This window comes from Bombus bifarius, unplaced genomic scaffold, assembly GCF_011952205.1.
Source record: "Bombus bifarius isolate JDL3187 unplaced genomic scaffold, Bbif_JDL3187 scf7180000007987, whole genome shotgun sequence".
NCBI classification, from domain to species: domain Eukaryota; kingdom Metazoa; phylum Arthropoda; class Insecta; order Hymenoptera; family Apidae; genus Bombus; species Bombus bifarius.
Window position 1 is genome coordinate 1996628 of NW_022884369.1, and position 27012 is coordinate 2023639.

The following is a 27012-nucleotide window of genomic DNA, read 5'->3' on the forward strand; positions in this document are numbered from 1 at the left end:
AGTTAACAGTACCATATTTGCGTCGCAGACCGACTTCACCAGCTGGCCACGGGCATTGTGCGTCCTCGAAGTGAGTCCTCTAAGCAGTGCTGGTGGTGGCACGCCTAGAAGAGCCGCGACAGAGGCTAATTCGTTCTCCCCGATGACACCGACCTCGACTCCCGGTCGATCCGTGAAACCAACGTTGCCCAGGATCAACACTGCCGCCAATACTCGCACTACATCTAAGAAGGGTATACCTAACACACCTATAAATAATATTGTGTGATAATTGAACTTGGAATATTTGGAAAATTTTTTCTTGAATATTATTAAAAAACATAATCTTCAGGATTAAATTGTAAATGATACGTTTTATTCTGAGTGGCAATAGCTATCCAGATATTATTATACCTGTGCACTTCATGATATATTGACTAAAATTTGGAATATGAAATGTTGAAGATAAGGAAGTTAGAGGAAATTTATTGTAGATTCTATTAAATAATTATGTACTATCTAGAAATATAGGTGGGCGATTATTATACCTAAACAGGCCTTCCACGCTTGGAACCTAATGGCATCTTCAGCTTCGTCCTGCCTAGTGTCTCCATGCTGTAGATACCTCAAGTTCTTTAGATTGTAACCCTCCAAATTAAGTTTGACTAGCGAATAAAGCAAAAACTAAATAAATATTCCAATAATCAAACATCCTATCGTATCAAAACCCAATTCTCTACCTCGTTCCTCGTGCGACAAGCCGGCTAACATTTGGTAAAATATGTGGTAATTCTTCTCGTCCGGTAGTGGCCTGATGACTCGCGTTTGGTCCAGAAAATAGCAGTGTATCTTCGTTCTGTACAAGGCACCGTCCGTAACCTGGACCTCTATAAAGTGACCCTAGAGGAACAACCCCCATAATCAATTCTACCCTTTGCCAGAGGGAAAAGGAAAAAGAATGAACTGTCACGTACTATCCTAGAACTCTCCGAGTTGGTGGCAGTCTTTGCAGATCCCAGAGACCTAAGAACTGTGAAGGCCGCTGCCAAATGTTTGAAGGCGTCCGTTTCTGGACCACCTCCAGCCACGTCGAACAATTGCCTAAGTAACAACATAGAGGCGTATGTCTTGCCGGAACCACTGGTCCCTAAACAGCAACAATTAACATATAACTCTCAGAATCGTCGTAAAATAGATCAAATAATACACATATAGAAGATAGATCTAAAAGTAAAAGAGATAGTAAATATAACAAGCTGTATAGGTATTAAATAGATTAAGAAGATTTGTGGATGAAAAATGTCGGCTGCTTACCGGAAAGAATGATGGCCTGGGGGTATCCGGTTTCCGATTGCTGTCGCACGGCCTCCTGAACGACTTTGTTCAGTTGGGGCGCCAAAGGTACGGCCCTGGTGCTCGTTAAGGTCAATGGATTCCTGACGTCCGTATATGGATTGATACAGACCAGTATGGGGCCCACGTTCGTCTGAAACGCGTTTCGATTATCTACTCGTCCGATTGTCGGTTCGTCCACAAAGCGTCTTGACACGCGGCGATCGCGGTACAGCCCTCGTCAGGGACGATGCGAAATGAGACTACTTTTTCCTTCACTGTCCAGCCGTGTTGCTTTTTGCATTGTTATTGCGTATCGGACGCGTGGGTTATGGATGCCTAGATGCCGCGTGCTTTGCAACCAGCCATCAGACAAGATTAATCGCAGCTCGATCTTGCTGAGCCTGATTATACCAAGCTGATACTAGGGGCATCTATCTTGTCTTTGTTATTACGTAGCACTGATCACCGCGAAATTATTCCACATAGAAAAAATTTGAAATTAAATTATCAACAGAAGAAGGGGGGAGAGATAAGTCACTCACTGGAAGAAGCCTTTCTACGATCTATTAAAAATTGTTTAGATCAAGAATGTTCATGCATTTATTGGATATTTTGTTGCGCGAAAATATTTAATACGCATAAGATATAATATCTGTCGATGCTTAATCGGCGAAACAAATCTGCACTAAAATTGCATAAAAATTGGAATTTGCACAAACATCTCTGGTCTACTAGTAACGATCGACTTTTCCTCACAAAAGAGAAAGAATACATCCTTGAACTACGTCTTCTCTAGAGATCTTCGTCGAGCGTGCCTGAACAAGATTCACGAGTTGATATTTCAGTATGCATCGCGGTTTATTTGAATAGCATTCTGGAAGAGGGTTGGAAGGACGCCTGGAAGTATGGACACTCGAAAATTGGAACATCTCGGGTTGGAAAACGAAGAGTGGACGAGAAGAGAGGACGATAGCGCAGTCTGATGCAACAATGTACGAGCGGCGAGGCTTTGGCGGGTCTCGATTCCTATTAGAAGCCCATCTAGAGAAAGCAACGCCACGCAGGATGAACAAAAAGATGAAAAACGCCCGAAAGCCGAGTGGGGAGAGAGAAAACCGGTCCCACGTCAGGCCCCGTGGCCTCTGATGTTCGCCTCGATTCCCTTGTGCTGCGAGCTTTCGTGCAGCTAGCTCGTACAGTCGAGCTTAGATTCCTTTTGAAATTCAAACCGGTGTTAACACACGTGTTTTACATCATTCCTTGTTGATTCTGATTTTTCTGTCTACAGCGATTGGCGACTGTATTTGCATACTCTTTTACCATAAGAATCTTTCATGAATATATTATGTGTACTATATGCACCATTTTGAAATTTCACATTAATATTGTAATGAGACGTGACTATAGTGATTATGTCGACAAAGTTTGAAATAATATCGAAAATGTATACATAGAAGATATCTGTCGCAAGCATAGACTTCGCAGAGCTTATTAAAGCATTTAATTAATACAATATTTAATGAAGTCACGTTTAGCCTTATTATACGATAACGTTATTCGTGCCTCGTTACAGTGCTAATGAAATTGCAAAGTGTATCGTTAACACAGCTAATTTATACACAAAAATATTCAAATCCTCTGACAATTTATTGCCTGTATATGTGTACTTATGGTTTCATCGCGCAATATACACTTCGCAAATAAACAAATACGAATGTAAATAAATTCCAAACATAAACAAGTCCTCCAATGTAAACAACTGATACAAAAAAAAACGATTAAAAACGATGAAAAGAAAAGTGTAAATAAACAAGCACGGAATGCAAACACGTGGAGAATGTAATCAAACGATTGGATAATGAGAAAGGAATAATTAATCAGGTGGCGGATATCCGTAAGAAAATGACGAGCGCGTTCGTTTGCAAAAAGTAATTGCGACTGGAGCTACAGGGACCGGAAACGGAGCCGTTTTTGCGTCCATCAGAGCAGCTCGGTGCAATCAAACCGCGCGATATCTGTCCACGGTCAACGAGACCATCGACAGACTTTTTCACCCGAGGCGTTCCCTTTCTTTCGCCTCGGTTTCCCCTCGTTTCAACGACCTATTGAGAAACTCCCGATTTCTCCTTCGAGCACACGGCTATCTCTGAAGGGGATACTCGGTCGAGACCTCGTTAAATTCGACAACCCGATAGTACATCGGGCCGCCCGAGCAACGATAATCGATAAACCAGTAAAGGGAGGAACAAAGCTCCTTTCGAGGATTTAAGAGTTAGATTAATTGATCTTCGCGGTGTTCCAAGTATGAAAACTTCTCGAGCGTTTTCACGATTTTACGAACGTTGCAGATGTTAAATGGTACGGTACAGTATCTTTGCTAACGGGGCATTCATCTCAATTAGAAGCGGCGCGAACTTATCGTGTCCTGTCGTCGCTATCGAGGCCGAGAGTGATTGATGCACCGGCCGATTCAATTGGCGAAGGGCAAAGAATGCGCGGCTCGATTAGGTGAAATTTGTGCCGATTATCAGAATGTCAGATTACGGGATACCAACATAGAAGTCGAAACGAACGCGCCGATATCATTGTGCTATGATAAAAAAAAACGAACTATCTCAATATCTACGTTTTTCAACATGTAAAATTCCTCGATTCTACCATTAGTCTGACTTTAAATAAAGTAAAGTAAGTTAAATAAGTAATTAAAATATAAAATTCATCTTCGGGTTATATATTATTCTACATTTGGGCTACAATTATTTTTAATTCCAGATAGCCATCGAATGAAAAAAATAGTGAAGAAAGAAACACTCACGTGGTACTGTTTGGCACAGAATCGAGCCTGTAGACACTTGAGCACCGCATCCTCCGTCAGTGGTCCAGGTAGATGAATGAGGTCGTCCAAGGCCGTGGAGGTTGCAGGCCCAGACGAAGCCGCGGTACCTTTCGGAAGACATCGGTGCTGACCCTGATTGCTCTTCGCGTTTTTCACGTCGGCGATAATGCTCGAGATCGGTGGCGAGCGTAGACAGCCCAACGCCGTCACGCACGACACTATACCGTCGTCAGAAATCCTATTGTGCCGCTTTGGTGGATCCAAATCTGTTCACAAACGCGAAATCCTCTTATTAATAACTTTTCCTATTGGTAGAAATGAAACATAAACAGGTTACTCGTGTATTTATTTGACAAAAGCTAGTTTAATCTTAAGTCATATAATCGCCTAAATTGTGAAATATTTTACGGTATCAGTGAAAAATGGAGGCAATTGCTTTGTGAAGTAGTCGAATGATGAATCAGCGTTATAAATTTCTCGAGGACGAAGTAGATATTTGGTGCGTAATGTCTGTGTGTGCTGCACGAGGCGTGAAGAGGTTAGTATATCAGAGAATTTTGGTATATCAGGCAGCAGAGTCAGAGAAAAAAGATGAAATGTTATAGAATACTAAGTTTAAATGTTACAACGCGTTACCGAACATTTTCCAGGTTTCTTCCTTGGAGAAAATACGAGAAAAATAGGTCTGAATGGCAGCGACCGAGGAGCGTTCGAAGCGTGTTCAAACGAATCGCGGCTAACTGTACCCGCGTGCAATTTCGCCAGGCGGGGCTCGATTAACCGGAAGGGATCCGAGATCAGATGCAGCATAGCGAGCCACGTGAACTGCTTTAGTCGACGCGCAAATATTTTTATTCTTCTCGGCTGGAAATCGCGCGAGATGGGGTCGCGTTGAAATAAATCGCAACCTTTCGCGCTGCGATATTTTTTTATATTTTTGTTTTTGTCCATCAACCCGAAACGGATAAAAAAAAGAGTGGGAAAAGGGGGTGGGGTGGAGATTTAAAAAACAGTAGACACAACCTGGACCAAAATCCAGGGACCAGAGGAATGGTAAATAAATCATAAAACGTTCGACGAATCGTTGGGGAAATGGCAGCTCTGTAAACAGACGCGTTTACTGTTCCGATGATTTCGCGGGCAGAGCTTCGAACTCTGGTTATTTAAAATATCATCCAACCTTCGCCAATCCAGGGGGTGAAAAGGCTGCACTCGCCTGCGCTCTAACGTATCGCGAATTAACGTAATGACGATATTACGCGCCGTTTAAATATTAACGAGCTCGGAACGAACTCGATGGATGTCCACATGAACGATCCACTGTGGACAGTTACAATTTACATATATAGCATGATCCGTTTTAATTCGCAATAATCGCCAGAACTCGTCGCTTGATTATAGCCTTATCCGACGGAGTTACGTAAATTTCATCGTAGATCGAGTGATCATGATGGAACACTAGATAATGTAACGAACGCTTGATGGATAAAAATATAGATGAACCGTAGTTTTCGCCGTTTGATCAACTCGGTAATAAAGACATCGGATTGAAACGAGAATCTGGCTCGAAAGTAATAAAATTACCTATCGATATTACTATGATATAACATTCACACTTATCCTAGAATTTTAAAGCTACGATATTTCCTAGTTTTCAATATTTTTCCTAAACCACAAATTTTAAACTCGGCTCAAATCCTGTCAAAAATTTCTCATCTGCACTGTCATCGTATATCTCCAAGTAATAATATTCCTCGACTTCTCTACAATATTATAATCTTCAAACTGATCTTAAATTCCGAAAAATTCCATGCTCATTACCATTTTAAAGTATCCTAAAACTATGTAAAAATCCTGAACCAAGTCCAATATCTGTCCTGTACTACGATTGCCAAACATAATTTTAAAACTTGCAAAAACACACACATTCACATCCAATATCAACATCACCAGATTCAACCTGTTCTCTGTAAACCAGAATCACCCAGTTGCACGCATTTCCTAGCGAATCCCCAGTACGGTAGTAATGCAGCGTCCTGCATCGACCATCCATCGAGATTCGCCAGGACGCGTGCACAGCGTGCACCGCAGCATACTGACCGGATATTAAATTATTAGCCGCGGTCGAGTTGTGGCTGAGCGTGTTCGCGCCGGCGTGATTGACGTGCGGATGGACGATCGCGGACGCCGTCAGCGTGTGCCCCGAAGGATGACCGAGGCCGTGGGGCAGTGTGCCGGAAAGCGGTAGCGTGGTCCTTGGTGGAACAGCGGGCGCCGGCGATGACGGAACGCCGCCTTTTTCCGGGCTCTTTGACAGGGGCGCCGATGCACCACTGTTCGGCCCTGAATTGTTCGGCGGCTGGTTCACGTGCAGCCGGTTCCTCAGGGTCACCAGTTCCGTGCTCAAGCTCCTCAGACGTTGCTGGAGATGCACCGCTTCGTTCGACGACGAGGCATCTGCAACACAACGGATTACGTTAGATCTAGTTATTAGAAGGTGCATCTTTTGTAATTTCGATTTTGGAAATTTTGAAATCGATGGAAGTTTACCAGAAAAAAACTCTGGCAAGTGTATTAGAAGAAATTTTGTCTGCACTATACGGAAGAATTTTGATTATTAGAAGAATTATTAACAAAACAATTTGGTAGAAACGATATGAACGATTGGATATAAATATTAATTGATAAGGATTGTTACACTTGTGGCGGGTCGGTATCAATAGGACGCAGACAGGTCGAGGCATCAACGCGACGCAACACCTCCCGGGCGATCCGCTGGTACCAACCGCCAACACTAGAGGGCTACGACGACAACGAGTCTGTCTAACTCGCTAGCGGTCGAATATACGAGCGATTGATACAAATACCGCACCTAGCGAGACTCCCTCTACGTCTAAGGCAGGGACTACCGAGCATAGCCTTACTGACGAGTCCACCGGTAGTCCCGGGACGAAACGCGCAACCCTCTTTTCATCCGCCACACACTTTTAATCGGACGTCCCAATTTAATTCGCTCCTGTTTAATATCGATGTCGATAAGAGAGTTTATTATAAATGACATTCTCAGATATGAAAGCAAGATTATTCGAACAGTATGTCATAATTATTCGGTCTTTAAAATCAATCAAATTTCATTTCAATTTCGAAGCTTCGTGAAACATTGAAATCCTTCTATTTATTGAAACCAGAATAAGGCCAAAGCATACGATAACCAACCACGTTGAATCGTTAATTTTTATCTAAACCCATGAAGATACGCATGAACGTTATTTCATACAACATCCGCAAATACGAAAGAGTTAATATATTCACCGGAACGAAAACAGTCGAAATCAAAATTCATAGGGGCGGCAAATCACCTGCGAGAACCAAATTTTCAAGGGTCCAAAGAACATTTACCCAATCGAAAAGCTCGTCGATAGGCTGGCAAAAATCGTTGGGAGTCGGGGATGTTTGTTATGCGCGCTGGGTGGTTGGCAAACGAGGGTGCGCTCTCTCTGGCGCCGATAAAAGGGTTATTGCACGTTTCGCGAGCGCCATGGCAAACAGCGGCTCGCAAATTCGAGGCCGAGCCTCGTTTTCTAAATGAATTATTTCTATACGTGAAATGGCCGAGAGAGGACCTGGCCTCTACTTTTCGCCCCGCGTTTCCGCTTGAATTTTCCACCGTGTCCACATTATAGGCAATTTAGCCAGCCGCTAAAGGTGCAACGAACGAGCCCGTTTCGTTAATAGCCCAGCCCTATGGAAAATGTACTTAGCGCGCGAACACGCTACCCAGTGTGTCCACCTGAATATTTCACGTGAAAATTGTATGCGTCACGTAATCGGGTCGATCCTGAAAAATTCCTCGCCACTCGTTCCCGTGTCATTAGCCATTGATCGTGCCCCATGGAATTATTCATTTAGCTTCATAATAGCGCCACATGATAATATTCTGCGAGCTCGTTAATGTACAGTATGGATCGATATGCGTGGAACGATGGGTTGGCTGATTCCTCGCGGAAGAATGAATAGGAGACCATCTACAGTGTTATCCCCCTTTCATTAGGATGAAGTAATTCAAAGGAGTAGAATTTTTGGTTTCTCCTTTTTTACTAATTAATGATCATCTTTGATAAATCTCTATTGATTTTCCCCGTCGTATGAAACTAGTAGACAATATTATGATAAAACCGGTCGTTCGTGTTATTCAGATATGCATACCATAAGCGAAGGACTTCGTTTAACAAAAATTATTCACAGTCGATCGTTGAATGTTCAAATAATGAAAGATTTTTCTACTAAAGTAGCAACTAACAAATTAAGTAGCTTTGAAGCTGAAACGTTAAAAATTTCTTACACAGATTTCTATCTTAACGACGTAAAAATGTCCAATAAATAAGAATTTGGAAAATTTTCGAAATAGATATAAAATTAGATACCCGATTTGCCAAACAAACATTAATTAAGAAACCGAATTCTTATGATTTAAAATTATAAATAGCTCGTAAATTTCCTAGAACAAGACAAATTTGAATTACAAACAACTCTTCTTCTTCTTCTCCTTATCTATAGCTTAAGCTGTCCCTAATGGTTGGAACGTCTGCGAGACAAACTACCAGCTAATTCTAATCACCCGATTCTCCGAACTCATCGATCAGACTCGTTATCGCGGTATTCGCGTTACAGAAAATCGAGGAATCGCCAACGTGGAACACTAAAAGGCTCTTTTCAACGGATACCAGTTCGACTGGTTTCACGAATATGGGACACGAGCGCCTGGTTCCGTAGTTTACGCAGCACACAGATACGCTGTCGATTTGTCATAGCGAACGAACGTGTTCGTTTTCTAAATGTTCCGATTAGAAACCAGTATATCCCGTCCCGCGGAGAAACGCCGTCTAATCTGCCCCGAAAGTCGATGGAAAATTCAGATAACAGCCTGTTCCTTCGTTGAAAAGAACCGCCTGAACTATAATCGAGCTTATGTCTGCTCGAAGTGAGCTCGAAAGTGTCTAACGACAAATGCCTGGCATCTTAAGAATTTAATTCCTTGGAGAAATAGAACTATGGGGAGATTAAGGGATAATTGCAAGAGGAAGTTTGCTGACAGCTGCTTTACTTTTTTCCTTTGGTGTATTAAGGTGAAAAATACACTTCAAAGAACACCTGTTCTCTCATCTATGTAATTATTACAGCCAACCTGCTAGGTTGACTTTTTCATCCGGTTTATACCTCGGCCAACGATCGTTTGGCTCGTGTAACGTTTTCGTGATTAGTACAAAAAAGTAAAAAAATAAAGATCTTCTGAATATACACGAAGCGAGTAAGAACGTATATGACTTGATAGCAATTAATCCACCAATACTATACCTGTACATAATACTATTCGTATTGTATCAAAGAATTATACATGTACACCGCAATCGTGAAAATAAGTAAAAACAAAGCTTGGATGGTTGAAAAGACACAATTTTAATAACCTGAAATCTGCTACATCTTCTCATATTAGAAAATATTATGTGAGAAAGACTTCGTTATACTACTCCAAAATCGAATACAAAGTCCACCTGAAATTAGGTCTTCGACCAACGCTCATTCGACACGCTACCGATCAGCTGGCAGGAAAAGAGTAAGAGGAGTGGATATTTCTTTATTTCATCAGCCTTTGATGCGTTCTGTGAAAGACGGCTGTCGATCGAACGTCAAAAGGTCATAGAGAAACGATACACCTGTCAACGAACCTGATTGCACGCTCGTGACAGATTCTCGGTCTCGAGGTCTCGCTTCAACATCTCCGCTATTGTGTCTTAGATTAACGGTACCCAGTGGACGGCTGTCTGCAAACAGAGTCGCGTTCGCGCCGGGAATACCGAGATCCTCGCGAGTTATTCACGAGAAGAGGAAGCAATCCCGCGAGAAAGGAAGCAGAGAAGACAGAAAGCAAGCGTACCAGACAGACACAACGTTTCTCGTCTCTCTTGGAAAAGTAGGAAAAAGAAGTAAAACCACGAGGTGCCATTCTCTCTTTTCGCAAAACTCGCAACGACGCCGCCTAAAGAGGCTGGAAGGAACAACCGTCCATTTCTTCTGTCTCTCTCTCTCTCTCTCTCTCTCTATTTTCTTTCTTGTCATTTTGTTTTCCTCTTTTCTCTTTTTTTTCTATGTCTCTGCGAGAAACATTATGCGAGAGAAAAAGTTCTTGGTTTCCAGCGGGAATAAAGCGACGCGTCGAACGTCAGGCCAAGAAAGTGTGACTTTCGACGAGTCACCAGCTTCGAGGAAGTAATCACCCCCTTTCGAACTACGGCACACGAGAAACTAGGATTTACGAGCGGCCACGCGAAAATCACCACCATAGTGCTCGTACACTTGGCTTTTCGCTCACTCCGGTCTCTGACTCATTCAGAGGATTCAGGGGTTTGGCCATTTTCATTCATCTTTACTTGCTACGCAGGTCGGGACTCGTTCGACCCTCTTTTTTCTCCGTTTAGCCGCGAAGCTTTTTGATGCCCGTTAAAGAACGTCTTTTATCAAACTTACGAATGGAAAATACACGTATTTCTATATTAATCTCTACCTGCTATTTTTATGTGTACTACAAATCCTGAAAATTCTTATTTTCACTAAAATACATTCTTGTCTTTTATCAAACTTACGAATGAAAAATACACGTATTTCTATATTAATCTCTACCTGCTATTTTTATGTGTACTACAAATCCTGAAAATTCTTATTTTCACTAAAATACATTCTTGTAATATTATAGAATCAAGAAGAAGAAAAAAAGGTAGAAATTTGAATATTCATGGTTCTGGCATAAAGGTGTCAATATATGCGTTGTTATTTTTATCTGGAATCTAGTATATGAAAGAAGTTGACAATTTATTCGAGCTAGAATTGCTAGTGGCTACAGCGTTCTTCGTGTCTGGAAATGCCGATTATCGAGCAGACACTGTCATCGTATACCGATACTATCGCATGTCTGAGAATCGGAGACGCGAGACCTCCGTGTAAATAATGCAACGCGCGTACCGATCCGCGAGCCGCCGTTAAATAACTTATTTCCAAGTCTGCGAGCCTGTTACACAACTAATCTCGTATCCGGAAGTTGGTTGTCACAGGCGCCAACGGAACCGGTCGCATAAAGCGAAACAACAGACGTTGGATCAAAGAGAGAAACTGTCTCCATAAACGAATTATGGCAGACCAGAAAGTCCGTGATTCAAAGGAAGAGATCAAAACGGCAAAGATCCAAAAGAAAATCCGAGAAGGTCCGAGGAAACTAATGAGACGGATGAAGTAAAAAATGAACTGCGGCTGAAACAGCGAAGAGAAGGAAAATAGCTGAAAAGAGGGTAAAGAGCGGAAAATACAGTAAAGGCGAAAGAAATCGAGCCAAAGCAAGAGAAGAACAAAGAACACGAGGATCAAAGAAAAATATAGATCTACTAAAAAACAGATGGAATCAAAGGGAGGAAGAAATTAGAAGAAAGTCGGAGAAGCGAAAAGTAGCGGCAAAGAGAAAGAGTAAATATCAAAGAAACTGAGAGAACGAGAGGAAAGCTAAGGAGAAAGGGGGGCGGGGAACGAGTAAAAGAAGGGTAACTAACGCGAAGAAAAGGAGATAACCAAAGACAAACAAAGGCGAAAAGAGAAGTTCGTTGGAGAAGAGAACAGGAAGTAGTCGGAAGACCAAAAAGACGCGTCGTCGAGTGGAGTGGGAGCAGAGAGAAGTTCTAACAGCATGAACAGAGAAGGTGAAGAAGAGTTTGGAGGATGGCGGGACATGGATCGTATATCACAATGAGGTAAAAGTTTAGTGGGCCGTTTTGCGAGCTAAATGCATCGCGATCCATGAAACTCGACTGCACAGGGAGCACTTTCAGTCGCTTTCGTCGATCGAAAGCGATACTAGAACGATCTTGATTCCCGTAGGGTGCATTGTGTGTACGCTCTCGGTCAAAATGTATTTTAAAACGGTGCAAAAGCTTGGATGGGGAAAAAAGTGCATTTTTTTACATTCAACTCGATACTTGACAGGGATAGCATGATACCAATCGACGGAAATTCGTCGATGACCGATCGAGATGCCGCACGAAATTAATCCCTTTTAGACGGCAGCCGATTGGCCAGCCGATCGGGACCCGAGCTTTCGTGAAAAATTTACGCGAATTCCCGGAATACCGCTCTCGAAAACACCGGTCAATTCGACGAGAAAACGATAGTACTTGGATGAGCTGGCTTTTAACACTATCAAATACTTTATCGGCGCACGATGTTTTATATTTTTGTAGTAGAGCTACAGCCAAATAAAATAATACTTCGATAAACGAGATTCTATGAACATCCAACACTTCCTGCAACATCCAGCAGCCATGGGTTAATGCAACTGTTTCCTCGATCGAAACGTGTAATAAAAGCCAGACCGGAAACAGAACGGACAATTCGACAAGAGAATGATGGAAATTCGATAAACCAGCTCTTAACACTATGAACTATTTTATCGACGCACAATATTTTATATATTTCCGTAGCGAACCGAAAAGTTAATAAAACAATTCTTCTATAATAAACAATAACCCGTAACCATCTAACACTTTCTGTACGATCATTCGAATAACCATACCTAATGTAACTTTTCCCAGAATCAAAGCGTCGAACAAAAGGCAGGCAAGAGACAGGTCGAATCGACGAGTATGCATCGTATCGATGATTAATTATCCTCGCCACTTTCCACGGATCGTTCTAAACGTCGGGGACGCCTTTCCATTGGAAGACGTGGGTTGTATATGAAAGAGAGAAGAGACAAACGAAAAGGGCCTGGCAGGTATACACCGGACGAGAAGCAGGTCCTACTGCGGCGGAATTAAAGCGAACAGGTACCTTCGGGGCTGAATGCTCGTTCGGAGAAAACAGGTTCTTTTTCGTCTTCTTCTTCTCACGGCCGTCTACACCCTCTTCGCGTTAACTTACCGCACGACGACGAGTCATCTACCAACGATGAAGAACAGCGGAGCGAAACGAAGGGAAAGAACGCGCGGTGCCGTCTTTTACCCGCGACTAGGGACACGTTATGTATATGATCGGGACCAACTACTCGTTTATCGCGTCTTATTTAAATTCAAACTACATTCGCGCCATGGAATCGATCCTCTTATGCGCGCCTTGCCACGTGACATACGTATATTTCTAGTATTCTTAGTAAATAAAAACTTAAGGGATGTAAAATATGAAGAAATATTAGATACAGAGAATCGTACACGTAGCGTCGCTATTGATTGACAAATGATTTGTCAACTGTGTAATTCAGATGATAAAAATTAGTTATAAATTTAATTATTATAAAATGATCTATAGAAGATATGCAGGGAGAACTTGGTGATTTGTAAACTAATTTTTTTCTCCGGGATTATTTAAAAATTACATTCATCGGGAAATAGAATAAATTATGAAAGAAGTGTGTGAAAATTTGGCTAATATTATTTTTCATAAGTGAACGCATCGCCTATGATAAAGATCGATAAGAGCTGAGAATTAAAACTTCCAAACTACGAAGTAAAATTCAAAGTGTACGGCAGTTTCATGCTCCGTATAGTTATACGTTATACGATAGTAGGTTAAAATGCTTCGATATTCGATAATACCAAGAAGACATAATCTGTTTCAACCCGAGTAATCACGAAATCTTAGTAAGACGAGTATTCGAGAAATTCAGAACGAAGGGCGAAGAAACGAAAAGTGCGAAGAAAAAGAGAATGGAAACAGCGAAGACTATCTTAAACACAGCTGTTCGACGCGACCGGTCAGATAAGAGGGAAGACGAATCGATTGAACGGGATACCTCGCATTCCTCCATGGAGAAACCGCTTCATTCCTTCAAACGCGAGTCAAATATAATTCAATCATCGAATCGAAGCACGTTCCTTCTTTCCCCGTTGCATAAGACGAAGCTTTTATATTTTCATACACGAACGCTTATATTGTTTTCTAATTTGGCGAATTTTTAACAATTTCGTAGACTTAGAACAACAGATTTAACGCGACAATGTCGTAGTTTTAGAGTTTAGACGGTTAAAATCGGACGTAATCGGTTTTACACGTGGTTGCTACTCGATTAACGCGTAACAACGAAAAGAGTCGAAAAGCCACCTCGGGAAAAAAACGTAATCGAGCCACGAGTGAAGTTTCAACCGGTGGAAAGACCGAACTAACGACGAGGGTAAAGCGAGTAAAAAAAGACACTGGAGAAACGGGAAAGGGGATAAAAGCGTTTTACGGCGGCCGCGCGCCAGGCGAAATCGAAATTTCTAGCCGCCGGTCGAGCCGGGGCAAATAGAACGAAAATTTTAATTGGAGGATGGCAAGAAGGGGTTGCAGGGAAAAAACGATGCCACGGAAAACGCTGGTAAGCGGAGAAACGGGTGGTTTCGGGGCGAAACTTTCAGTACGCTTCAAGTTCCCTGTAATTCGGCGGTTTACTCTTGTTCGAAAGGATGTAAAAAGAGCATAGCGTCTCTTTGAAAGCTTCCAAGTATTAACTTTGAAGAATTATAGCTTTTTATTAGCTGCAAAAGGTTTTTTTGAACTTGAGCAAGTTTCTATCTCCCTTGCGATTTTTTCTTTGAAGAGAAAATATTCATGGATTCATTCTGACGGATCATTTCATAACGACCCCATTATCTCAAATTTTTCACCATACTCACGAACATGCATCCATTAAAAGTTAAGTAGCATTTTTTTTACTCCGAGTTTGAAATGTTGAGGTTGACTGATAGAGGAACGAGTGGATGAATTTGTAATAGAAAAATATATTGAAATAAGTACAGGTATAGTGTATACTAATCCAGATCTTCCCTCTTTCAGTGTTACAATACAATAGAATATAATAGAGAGCACGTTCATACATTTATAGCGAAGAACATTACGAAAAAGTTAACCTTGGTGTGTAGCTCTAGCTGAAGACTACAAGAAACAGCAATAGAAATCTATTCTTTCGTTTCTGGACGTTGTAACCCAAAACGACATTTATATTCGAGGACATAGTAATATGGACCTCACCTTTTTTTTTTCAATTTTTTTCTTTCACTAAATTCTATTCTTTTCGTAACAACGGTCTCCAGGTCACGGCTATATAAAAGAAAAGATGTAGAGTTTTTATTGAAGTAATTACTTCAACGTGAAAAACCATCGTGGACAATGGACAACGTGAGAGAAGGGATCAGGCCAAATGAAAAATATCTTAAAATTCTGGTAACTGGAGACGAGACTACGAGCCCGGGAAGACGATCGAAAACAAAATTGTCGTGGGTAAGATGGAAGAAGATAGCGTGATCTCGAGAGGCCACAAATTTCCGCGGGCATGAGACAGACTTGTGGGGCTCGTGCATTATCTCACGCGAAACGATGACGTCGAGCCATGGGAATGTGTGTACCTTCCGAGAAGTCGAAGAAAGTCGACGGATACGCGTCGATGGCTACCTTTTTCACGACCTTTCGAGTGAAACCGAAACTCCTCCTTGACGCTGGCTAGCGTCGATACACAAAGGAGCCCAGAAGAAGAAAGAGACGGATGAGTTTCTGTGTGTATGCGAAGGAGGCCGGGCTCAACCTCGGGGTCTAATCAGATGCGGGTTAATCCAGGCTGTTTCTCTACTCTTAAGGGTCCTCCACACGTAGGAGAGATCGGTCATTCTCTGACCGTGCGAACGTTTGATTTCGTAGTTTGAAACTGAATATTTGAAAATGATTGGGTTGATTTGTTAATGATAATTTACAATTATACTGCGTGCAAGTCGAACGATTTAGATCCTGCGTTGTTACAGACGCGTTGGTTATAGTTTTCTTAAAAATTGCTATTAATTTCAAATGCTATTAATTACCTGATCTTACTTTATCAATGTATCGTACCCAAAGTTAACTTAATTTAGTTTGTATTCAAAGAAAAAGAATTTGCTACAAAATGTAATATATATAAAAGAAAAGGCTGTTACCGTTAGTTTCGGTGTAATAAGCATTTTAAGGACAACGAAAGTAAAGTCGAAAGGCACACAGTGACGTCTAAAATTGCATATTTCATTTGCAACAAGTTACTTTACCAGATGCGGAAGGTCGGAATTATTAAAAGCAACGCGCGCTTATGCACGAAGAATCTAGTAAACAAGATTTAAGAAAGCTGGACACGCCAAAGCGTTTAAGCGAAACGACGGAATTATATGAAGTCCGGTGGCGCGGGTTTCCCTGCGGTATAATGCGAAATTACGACGAAATTCGCGGATAAACCGGCAACTTTATGAACCCGGAATAACCGGATTTTTTCACTAAAATAGCCTAATTGTGCCACCGTGTTGCTCGCTTCCTCCGCCATTTCTTCCGGGATCCATGACGTTAAAGGAGACGTCTCTGTGCATGAAACGAGACGTCTCTTTTTCACGCGAGAACGAAATAAATGACGCCACAGTGGACGTATCAAAGTATTAAAGTGGACAAATATGACGCGCGTTAATTACTTCTTAATTTCACCTTGTCGTCGGGCTACCGTTAAAAATTTATATCTGCGACGCACGTCATCACTGCGAGCAATAAATGTAACAGCCTTGCACGTGTAACATTATCAAACCGGAAAACACGACAAACATCGGACGAAATGCAAGACACGCGACGATTTCATGGATTTTATTGATTTTCTCGGTATTGTAGTTGGTGATAGGTGTAATGGTTTGGCGTGAAGGAATTTATAAGGAGGGAAGGAATATTTAATTCCTGGAATTATTCGTACGACCCTACTGTGTTGACCGAAGTGAGAAATTAGAAATTACAAAACATCCTTTGTAAGCAGGTACATTGAATACACAGATTTCCACCGTGTATATTTGATTGAATCGACGTTTATTAAAATTTAATCTGGTTATTTATATATAGCAACCCAGACGATTAAATTGCCTAAACTATACAGACAGCTCTTATAAACTGAAATTGAGTAAATTTAATTTGAATATTTTAATTTTTAGTTAGCGTTACTTCTATCGAATATATTTTATTTCTTGTTGTTGGTTTACGATGTTTTGTGATGGCTTATTTGCCTTATATACTCGGCTTATATACTCGGCTACACAGCGAGTGGTATAATTATTATACCATTTAGAAGTTTTCTGCAAAATAATTATAAGCTTAAAATGCAACTATGGCTTGATAATTTTAATAATTATACAACGTAAAAGTTGTTCCATGGATTAGTAATATTTTGCAAAATAAAAACTACAATATTATAAGATCCGTATTGCGCTTAACTAATTTTTTATCATTTTATGAGTTGTTAGATTTCTACGTAACTTGAGCCAAATAATTAATCGTTACAGAATCCTTAATCATCGTCTCGAGCTTTTGGAAAAGCGCTCCATTTCTGCAATCCTCTGAAAACCCCTCCACAGTCGACCTGTATCTAAGAGGATATCTCCCCAGTTCCCATCTATAAATTTCGAAACGTGTCGGAGAGTTAATTATTCAATCCCGTCGAAGACGTTGAATTTTCAGTATGAGCGCCACTTAAAGCGACCTGAACGGAGAAAAATACACCAACACACGGGTATCATTGGCCGTGTACGAGTGTGTAGGTTCGCCAGACTATCAATAATAGCCACACGATTCTCTCGCTTAGCGAGCTTTCAAGTAGTTCGATCGTGTGTTCCTCGAGTATGTCTCAGCCTCCTGAGCATAATTAAAATTGAATAAAAACAGAGACACCGTCTTGAATTTGAAGCTCGCCGTTACTTTTATTCCAGCAGCAATTTGAAATTCACTGTTTAAACCAGCGTCCGCCGTAACGTTAACATCCTGGGAACGGTTCCAAAAAAGAGTTAGAAGATAGCCCAGATGGTGACCTAGCTTCCTCTAATGCTCGGCAATTTATGCGCATACGCTTCGTGCAATCTTGACCAAATCCACTGGCTAAATTGACCTTAATGTACCGCTATTTATGCTCGCTAATCAACTTCTATAACTCAGGATCACGTAAATCCTTGATGTTCATCTGTGCAAACCAACTTCTACGGTCTTCCAATGCGCGCGTAGACCAGAGATTTGACTGGAAACCTGCTCCCCAGGCTTCCAAAATCTCCAGAGTTCCCTCGAATGCGGCAATATAAATACGAGCCGGAACTTTGCATATCGGATATTCTTTCTGGAATTTTCTGACTGGCACTGAGATCAAACTTTCGCTTAGGAAATAGATCCCCAATATCGTCTCTAGTGTTTCGAGGTCCAATTCTAATTGCGGCTGATAACTTTCAAACTTTCTCAAACATCCAATATACTTGGAAGTTTCGAAAATCGAATGAACTCAAGAAGCCAATTTCTACCAAAACCTTATCAAATATTTCAAGATCTCAATTCTAATTATACCTGATAACTTTCAAACTTTCGCAAACATCGTAACATCGATTCCAAACTTTCTACATATCTCCCCCTTCATATTTTCTGATTCACGCTTAAACCAACCTTTCATCTAAGAAACTAATTTTCGTGCCCCAAACTTTTTTGAATTATTCTAATTACATCTGGCGATTTCTAAACTTCCTCAAACGAAGTACCAACTTCGAAAACATCCGTCTGAGACATTCAACGGATCCCGAGTTGGTTGCTAGCATAATACTAGGCACAATGCGCGCTCGTGTTTACCTGGTCGCGTCGGTGTGCGCACGTGGTATACACCAGCCAGCGGGGACTGGACAGTTGCAGTGGATGTATACTCGCTTAGGCCGTTGCCCCGCATAAATCCGAGCGAGAGAGGATTGCCAGGAGTCCAGGCCAGGAGTAGTCCCCTCCGCCATGAACTTCGTCCCGACAACTTTCGAAGATAGGTCAAGGGAGTCCACCAGGACACGGAGAATCTTCCTTCCGAATATAATGTCCTTCGTTGAACATAAACAGATCGACCTTTGCTCACTGAACCTTGTGTTTTTCGATATGAACGAGTGTGGAGATTCCAAGTGGTTCTCTGGGTTGGTAGGACTGCTTCAAAGGTAGATAATGTTTGGTTAACCTCTTTGAGAAGAAATTTATTAGGCTCGGAGTAAGATAACGTTTTTTATTTTTAGATTTATCTATGTATTTTAGATATTTTGGAATGCCAGAGAAAAGTAACGTGACTCTGCTGGTCACTAGATAACATTTAGTGTAAATCGAATACCTTCCACTGTATTTATTTGATCTAATCATCGTATCTTTTGGAATTTGTACGAATAAAGTAAAAAATAAACGTACAAGAGGTTTAATGCCTAGACACCTCCGCAATTAGATGAAGTTGAAATAGAAGATCATGATATTGTGAAATGTCGGGATAGCGGCTGCTATAGATTTTGATAGAATGGGAATGAGATTGATAGGGCACACGGTGGTTTTGGTATCTATTTTGTGGTAACTGTACAGTCGAGTTTTTGCGACGGATATAACGTTCACTTCTTTTTTGTTATTCGTTACATTTTTCTCATATTACTATCGATTCGAGGGGAGAGAAAACGAATGGAGGATAAGATGGACCAATATGGAGAACGTCGTTCACCCGGAGGGATCTGTGGCTTAAGGTCACGAGAACGCGAGCGGTCGACCGGTTGCCGAAAGCGATCGTTAACGACCCTCAAGGCTACGCGGTTTAACCAGAGGCCCTCGGAATACGTTCCGCGCTAGCCATTAGAACCAGTTCTAGCAAAAAATTTCGTAGAAAAAGGCTTTGAAGAATTCCAACTATCTTAACGTATTCCGAAAGATACGTAAAAATGTATCGTGCTATGATAGGAACAGAAGTTTCGAATCGTCCTTATCTGAACCGATAAGTTCTTTAAAAGCGATCGAGCAACATTTAATGATCATGGAGAAAAAAAACCGAGGAATCGACAGGCTTTTTAATGACGCAACAAAAACTAGATACTAATTACTCCGCAAGATAATTCCTGAATAACGTGGTACAATGTAACGATATCTCTGGGGATCTCTCACGTCCCGAGGACAATTATGCGTGCTTTCCTGCAAGAAATATAATTACGAAGCCGGAGGCCGCGTGACCGTTTCCTGTCCTCATTCTATCTCACTTCTATTCAAGATCCAGACGCTTTTATCCACGTAATTGCGATCGTGCAATCGACGGCCCATTCCCTGTGACCGTATCAGTCTCCTCTGAAAACCTAGTCGATGTTACTCACTTCCACGAACACCTCGACTATACTTTCCTCTGTCATCGAGTACTTGCAAATATCCCTAAACGTTCCAACTATCTCTACCGAACTATCATTCTACTTAGCTAGTTGTAAGTTATAAAGATTGTAAGTTATAAACATATAAATTAAAAAATATTTCATTGCCCGTTCTAAAGAAATCGAAGACACCTGCAGTCTCGTTAGAGGAAATTAAGGACGCGCCGATGACAATCAGCGACACGATCTCAGGCCGTCAGCATCGCCGAACGGTGAATGCCACAGTCTACGGCAACGGCCATAAATTTCATCGTTCTGTACCGTGCACGTGTTCGAAGGTAACCCAGCGAGGCTCGATTGGCCAATCACTGGTCGAAGTTACCTAATAACGGAAATCGGTATCAGAGTCTGGCGCCTTTGAGTTCTCACGATGCAGAAAAAAAGGTTTTTCGCCTTCTGGACGTAAACAAGACGCGCGACAGGAGATGCGTGGGCGTGAGAGCGAAGGGGGCCGAGAGTAGAGAGCCGAGCAAAGGGTATTTCGGGTAAAGAGAAGAAAAGAAATCTTGACGAGGGCAAGTTGTGCAAGGAACACGGTGAAAGAGTCCACCGTTGATGATTCACAGAGTCTCGTTTCTCTTATTCCTCCTTTTCTTCCTTCCGCTTCTTCTTCCTCCTCCGCCTCCCACTATTTTCTTCTCTTGCTCGTTTAACGAATAGCATAAGAAATGATGGGTGAAACGATGATAAAGCATTTAATGTTTCAGTGCGTGGTTTATGAGAGGAAACAATATGCCCCCGGGGGGGATTAATGCATAAAGTAAGAATTACGATTGCTATCACGAGGAGGAAGGGAAATAAACCGTGATGAGATAATAAATTTCGTTAACTGCACGGACTGCAGAAATGTACGAGACCTACCTGGAAACGTATACAGTTATATATAAACAGGCGAGCGTGGAGGTGGAAAGAAAAAGGAAAGTAACGGAGGAAAAAAGGGGCGCGAAATGCTGCGGAACGTAGAAAGCGTATAAGCGGGCAAAGTGAGGTAATACTCGGAAATTTTAATCTCTGTCGCATCGAGGAAATTGCGTGGTGCGAATTACACACATAGTATAAATTCTAGAATAATAGAGTATCCTACAGAAAAACATGTCTTTACGCTTGAACCGTTGTAAGTTCTCTATGTAACTGTACCTGTATTCAAACTCTATTCAAGAGGTAACCACGAGCTGTACGAATAAAAGAGCAACGAGGTTATTAAAACATTATTGAGAGGGAAGTCTAAAACGATCCTCAAAGTAAACTGCAAGTGTTTAAACTTGGTGTACGAGTCGTGTGGAAAAAAGCACGTTTCCTCGGTGAAGTCCTAATGAATCTTCTAATGGCCATTCTCGAGCAAACGAGTTAATAAAGCAAACACGGATTCAAAGGTATGAATGACAGGGCCGTGAAGCCTCGTAATAGGAAAATCCTCCGTGTTTTCCTGGTAAAGGAACCTGTCCGGTCGGTGGCAAGTATGCAGCGGAGGCAATCAACGTGGAGAAACCGCGAGGTCTGTTTTAACTGTAAAACGCAGGTAACTTCTCCAACGACTAGCCGCGCGGCTCTTCGTTTTCAGGTGAACAGGGGCGTAGTGTTCGTCGTGGGGCGCCCCTTACCTATTTCACCTGTGCTGGGTCGTTAAAAACTCTGTCAATTTGAAAATACGATAGCCAACCGTCGTAAAAAGGGTAGCCACTTGTAACTTGGTTACGATTTTAACGTTGAATGACGTTGAGCGGAGAACAAAGACGGAAAGGGCTTTGACGGTGGCATAAAAAAGGATACGAGAGAGTCAGAAATGAAACACAGAAAAAGAAAAATCCATTCTAACCACGTGAAGGGCCATTAAAAATACGCTTTTAATAAACGCAGCTTTATTGTACTGCCTATTCCCTTTTGTGTAGCTTAATCGGACTTTTGGATCGTTTCAGTCGTTCCTGCCATTCGAAATTCGTAACAGCAAGCGGAGAAGGAAACAAAACCACGATGATACTTATTGCTACTTGGTGCCTGCTGCATTTAAATCGTCCATGAAAACGAGACTCGGCGCGCTCAACGCGAAAAGGACGATCAAGAGCGATAGCCAGTGGCGTACCTTGCAATTTCTTCTCGGTCTCCCAGAACTTCTGCAGCTCCGTGAAGTACTTGTCCAGTATGAAGACCTTGGAGAGGCCCAGGGTGGCCATCTCAGGCGGTCGAGGCTCGTTATCGGCCAGAATTTTCTTCGGCTGACTTTAACTCTGTCGCAGCTTATTCTTTTTCCCCTTTTCCTTTTTAACTTTTCTTTCGCCTCGTACCACCAGCTTCGATCCAGAATGGGGATGAATCGGATTTCACAGATCATCCGTACATCTCACCAGCTGCCTGTTCATCGTGTCCTCGGCACACTCATCACCGCACTCGCACATCTTCCTTCCGTTTTCTCGCACCTCTTTCTCCGGCTGTCACGAGAAAAAAAAAAATAGAAAAGAAAAGGAAACACAGAAAACCGGGCAGATCACATCGCACCTCCTCCAGGTATTACTGTTCACTGCAGTCGACACGGGATATCGCGCACGAAACGAAAAATTCACCTATATAGATCACAAGAACGAACTAGAGAAACCTTACTGAAAACCACGTAACCGGAGTAACCAAAGTGTATTTCCTGTCGAACCAGAAAACGCACGCGTATATTAAGGGAAAGTTTTCCACGAGAAATTTCGAGAAACACACTCGCTGACCGAAAAGCGTCGTTATTCCTTTTCCTCTCTCCTGGAGCCTACCGCTTTTCTCTTTACGTGCACACGCGTCTCTTCCAGGATCGTCTCTGAGTACGGGTACGCGGTGATTCGATAGCTTCAGCGTGTACGATACACCTGTCTCCGCGTTTCGTAATCATCCAAGTTTCGACAAACAACAGAGTGACACGACACGGGGACGCGTTTGCAGGAGCACGAAGAGTGTGGCGACTCGCCGAGTTCAACTGGGCGTCATTGTTGCCTGGAACCCACCTCCGTGGCTGGGCCCTATCTCTTCTAAGGTGTGTTCAAGATAACTTCGCGGCGGCCTCACCTGGCCGCTCGGAACGCCAGTTAGGTGGAAGGCACCACATGAGCGTGCCGGGGTCCAGGATGTCTGGTCGAGCAACAGGCGGTCGAGGTGGGGGCACTGATCCCCCGACTGGACCGTTGCTCGTGGATGCTGCATGGAAAAATGGCTGGGGCCCTAGACTCAAGAGTAGGCATCTCCCTCGACCTCCTCGGCTCGCCGCGGATCCGCTCGCGAGAAACTATTTCGCTCGAGCAACGAATACGACGCCGCGCCGGCTTCTCGCTCGTTCGATGAACTGTTGTTTACAAATACGCCAGAGGAACTGGTGGAACGATGCTGGAATGCAGCTGATGGAATTCTTTCCTCTCTGCTTATTTTTTTTTTTTTTTTTTCTTTTAACGGAAGACGACGATAATGGGATTGGATATGAGATTCTTAAACTGCTCTTCTCTATTACAGAACGAGGAATTCATTTTACGATGAATTTGTTTCGTGTCGTTAGTTGATTTTAAAATGAAAGTGACATGAAACGGCAGAACCGGGATTCAGCTCTGTTTTTGCAGAGTGGAAACAAGTCACGGATTTTTGGTATATTTTTGACGAGACCGTGTGTTCGATAGCGGAAACAGCATCTGGTACGAACGATACAGACCAGCCTTGCACTTCGAAATTCATCATCCGGGCTTTCATGATCTGATTTGAATTGCGCACACCGGATGGACACTTGTTTCCTATATCGAACCTAGTACACCGGTCGACACCGATTTCCCCTATGAATTTCACCGGGATTCAGTGCTCTCGAAAGCTTCGAAAACCAAATAATATTCCTTTCCTTCTATGCCGGCTACAGCCAGCCTCGTTCGAAACACTAATTGGTCAATGTGTAATTGATCGTAGCCAATTAACCAATACACAAGAACATATATACCTTCGTTAATTAGTGGAAAAAAGGTGAATGTTCTGTTTAGAACGTTTCGTTTTTTTGCCTCGTAGTTAGTTGCGTCATAAGAGACACTCAGCCATTGGTTATCAACGTTTCCACGGCGGATTCGTATAGTTTCTCTGAATTGCGTCGCTCGTGTAGATATCGAGCGGTACGTTTTCGACGAAAACTCATCGATGTCTAGGAGATAATTGCTACCCAAGTCGAACAGAGGCTCATTGTTAATTGGTCGTTACCCGTATCTACTCAGGGAAGGCCTTTGCTCTTGTGATTTATGCTTCTTCGAGACGGTGAGTGCGGTTAACTTAATGGGCAAGGGGCATTACGGCACGGTACCTGGCTGTAAAAACCTTTCGACGAGTACAAAATATCCTACTTTCCGAATGTTTCATAACTGCCTTTTAGCGGCAGACAATGGGGCAAGAAACGATACCATTTACGTCGAGCCACTTCCAAAGTGAATTGCTTGAAACAATTACGGATTGCCTCTCAAGATAGTAAGAACGCTTTCAGAATAACAAAGTCTAAATATATCACTTATTAATAACAATGAATGATTGTATCAAGCGCATGTACTTGGGTTTACCACCTATCTACTTACTACCATTAGAACCAAAAGTCTAATACCGTTAGAATTGTGCAACAAAAAATATTACTAAAACTTGAGATACAGTCACCGTCTTACACAATATCCTAGCATTAATCTAGAAATCCATACGTATCCTTGAAGTATGAATTACTGTCATTAGAATAAATATCGACAATCACTTTCCAACAACTCCCTCTTAGCGCCATTTACCTTAAAATTGTGCAACGGATGATTCTACATATGAAAACTCAACGAATAGAGACAAATTAATTAGAAGAAATATTTCTAGAGCCGCAAGAAGCTCTATGTCAGAAACAGCTACAATTAAGTATCGTCTTAAACCAATGGTTTCGTGTACAGCGAGCATTACGATGTTCCTGGAGCACCTGTTACCCTTTCATCGCTTCGACATATCGAACCATGTGGCAAAAAGTGTAGCGAAGCCGCGGTAACCCTCCTGTTCGATGATTCGCGGGCAAAGTAACTACGACTTGGCGCGGTGACACGCGATACTCGTCACCTGACCCGTCCGCCGAATGAATGGTTTCTCGAAACTCGCGATATTAAGCAGCCTGGCGCGTAGCAGAGGCACCGGATGCGAGCTGAAACAGGATCGATGCCGCTCTCGTTTCGTTGACGGGCCGGCAGAGGCAAGGCGAACCACAAGAGATCGAGAAGAGCGCGAAAAACACGAGAACGAAGAGGAAGGAGAGGATAGCCGAGCGTGGTATCTCGTGAGGATCCTGAACGGACGTCCCGAAGCGTGTTCCGCCTTATAATTTTGATCTACAGCAGCGAGAGGAATCCAACATGGCCGGCGCTCGCTCTATGCCGTAAACAATAAAGCGTTTACTCCACTTCGCATCATCTTTCAAATATTATAAAGCTATTTCCGATCATTTGGAATAATAAAATACGACAAATTTATTAGAGTTAAGTTATAGTTAAGATCTAAGTTACGCGGCGGTTTAAATTTTTCGAAATTTCGAAAATTTTACCATTATCGTAACGAGTCTCTTGAATTATTGAAAATACTAAAGCTTAGTTAGTATGGGATTGTAATATAACAGTAATGAAATAGTAATATGGCAATAGCAGTTGGAAATGAATCGAATGATGGTTATTCGAATCATTGATGACGCTAAATTTTGACAAATGTACGAACATCTACAGATCTAAAAATCATTTACATGGTGATCAGAATTAGGCCAATGGTTTGAAAAATCCTGGTAGGTTTCGAGAATCCTAATACCAGCGAAGTATGATTAACATTGTCGACTGGAGTTTAGTTCGAAAATTCGTGCGATTAGCCAGCTCGAGAGGCAACAACGCGTCGCTAGTTCTAGTCTTAGCCGCCTCGGGTGCCCTTTTCCCCTCAACTCCCTTTCCACAGGATCAACCACTCGGCGTCCCACTCCGTGGGCCTCCTACGACCCTCCACGAGAGTAGACACCGTGGGGAAGCCGCAAAGAAGAAGAGAGGTAGAGTCTCTCACCAGGGGCCGACGACCACTACCGGACCCAGCTCTACCTCCCCTCTACCTGGCCGACCTCCTCGAGAGCACGATTATGCAGAGATTAAACTCGGCTCGTTGCTGTGCCGCGCTGAGATTCGGTACGGAGTCTTCGTGTCGAGGGTGCCAGGGTATCCGTGGAACTCCTTCGGATTACAGACAGTGGCGATTTCCAGCCACGAACTTGCCAGATTTAGACAGTACAGAACGATACAAAAGTAAAAAATGATCAGCTTGTATCTTGGAAGTAGAGCTATCATTAGAGGATCCTTTTGCATAATTGAACTAATATCGTTAACGACATTTTTACCATTTACAGTGTTGATAAATTCTCCCATATGACAAGCATGTTTGTTAATGGAACAAGTAACGTTCTAAAAGTGAAATTTACAAACTATGTATAACCTGATTCGTTATCCTAATTGCTCTCTTTTACTACGATACTGTATAAATGTCTCTAATATACGTACGTAAAAAAAGATACAATGTATACTTAATATATGACAAGATTTCCAAGAAGCTTTATATTGAACCTTCGATTGATCGTTTGTTGGAAAGTACATCATTAAA

The 27012-nt window shown here is 42.2% G+C and overlaps 1 protein-coding gene across 1 annotated transcript in view; it reads right to left on the minus strand.

Annotated features, from left to right (window-relative positions):
- Nucleotides 1-27012, minus strand: part of LOC117205130 (unconventional myosin-IXb) — a 90339-nt gene that overhangs the window by 7082 nt on the left and 56245 nt on the right. The window contains exons 5-11 of the mRNA XM_033443238.1: nt 6251-6607; nt 4130-4416; nt 1294-1465; nt 954-1126; nt 720-879; nt 528-644; nt 13-248 (exon numbers count right to left, since the gene is read on the minus strand). Of these exons, the coding sequence (XP_033299129.1) occupies nt 13-248; nt 528-644; nt 720-879; nt 954-1126; nt 1294-1465; nt 4130-4416; nt 6251-6607 (1502 nt within the window). The remainder of the gene's footprint in view (nt 1-12; nt 249-527; nt 645-719; nt 880-953; nt 1127-1293; nt 1466-4129; nt 4417-6250; nt 6608-27012) is intronic.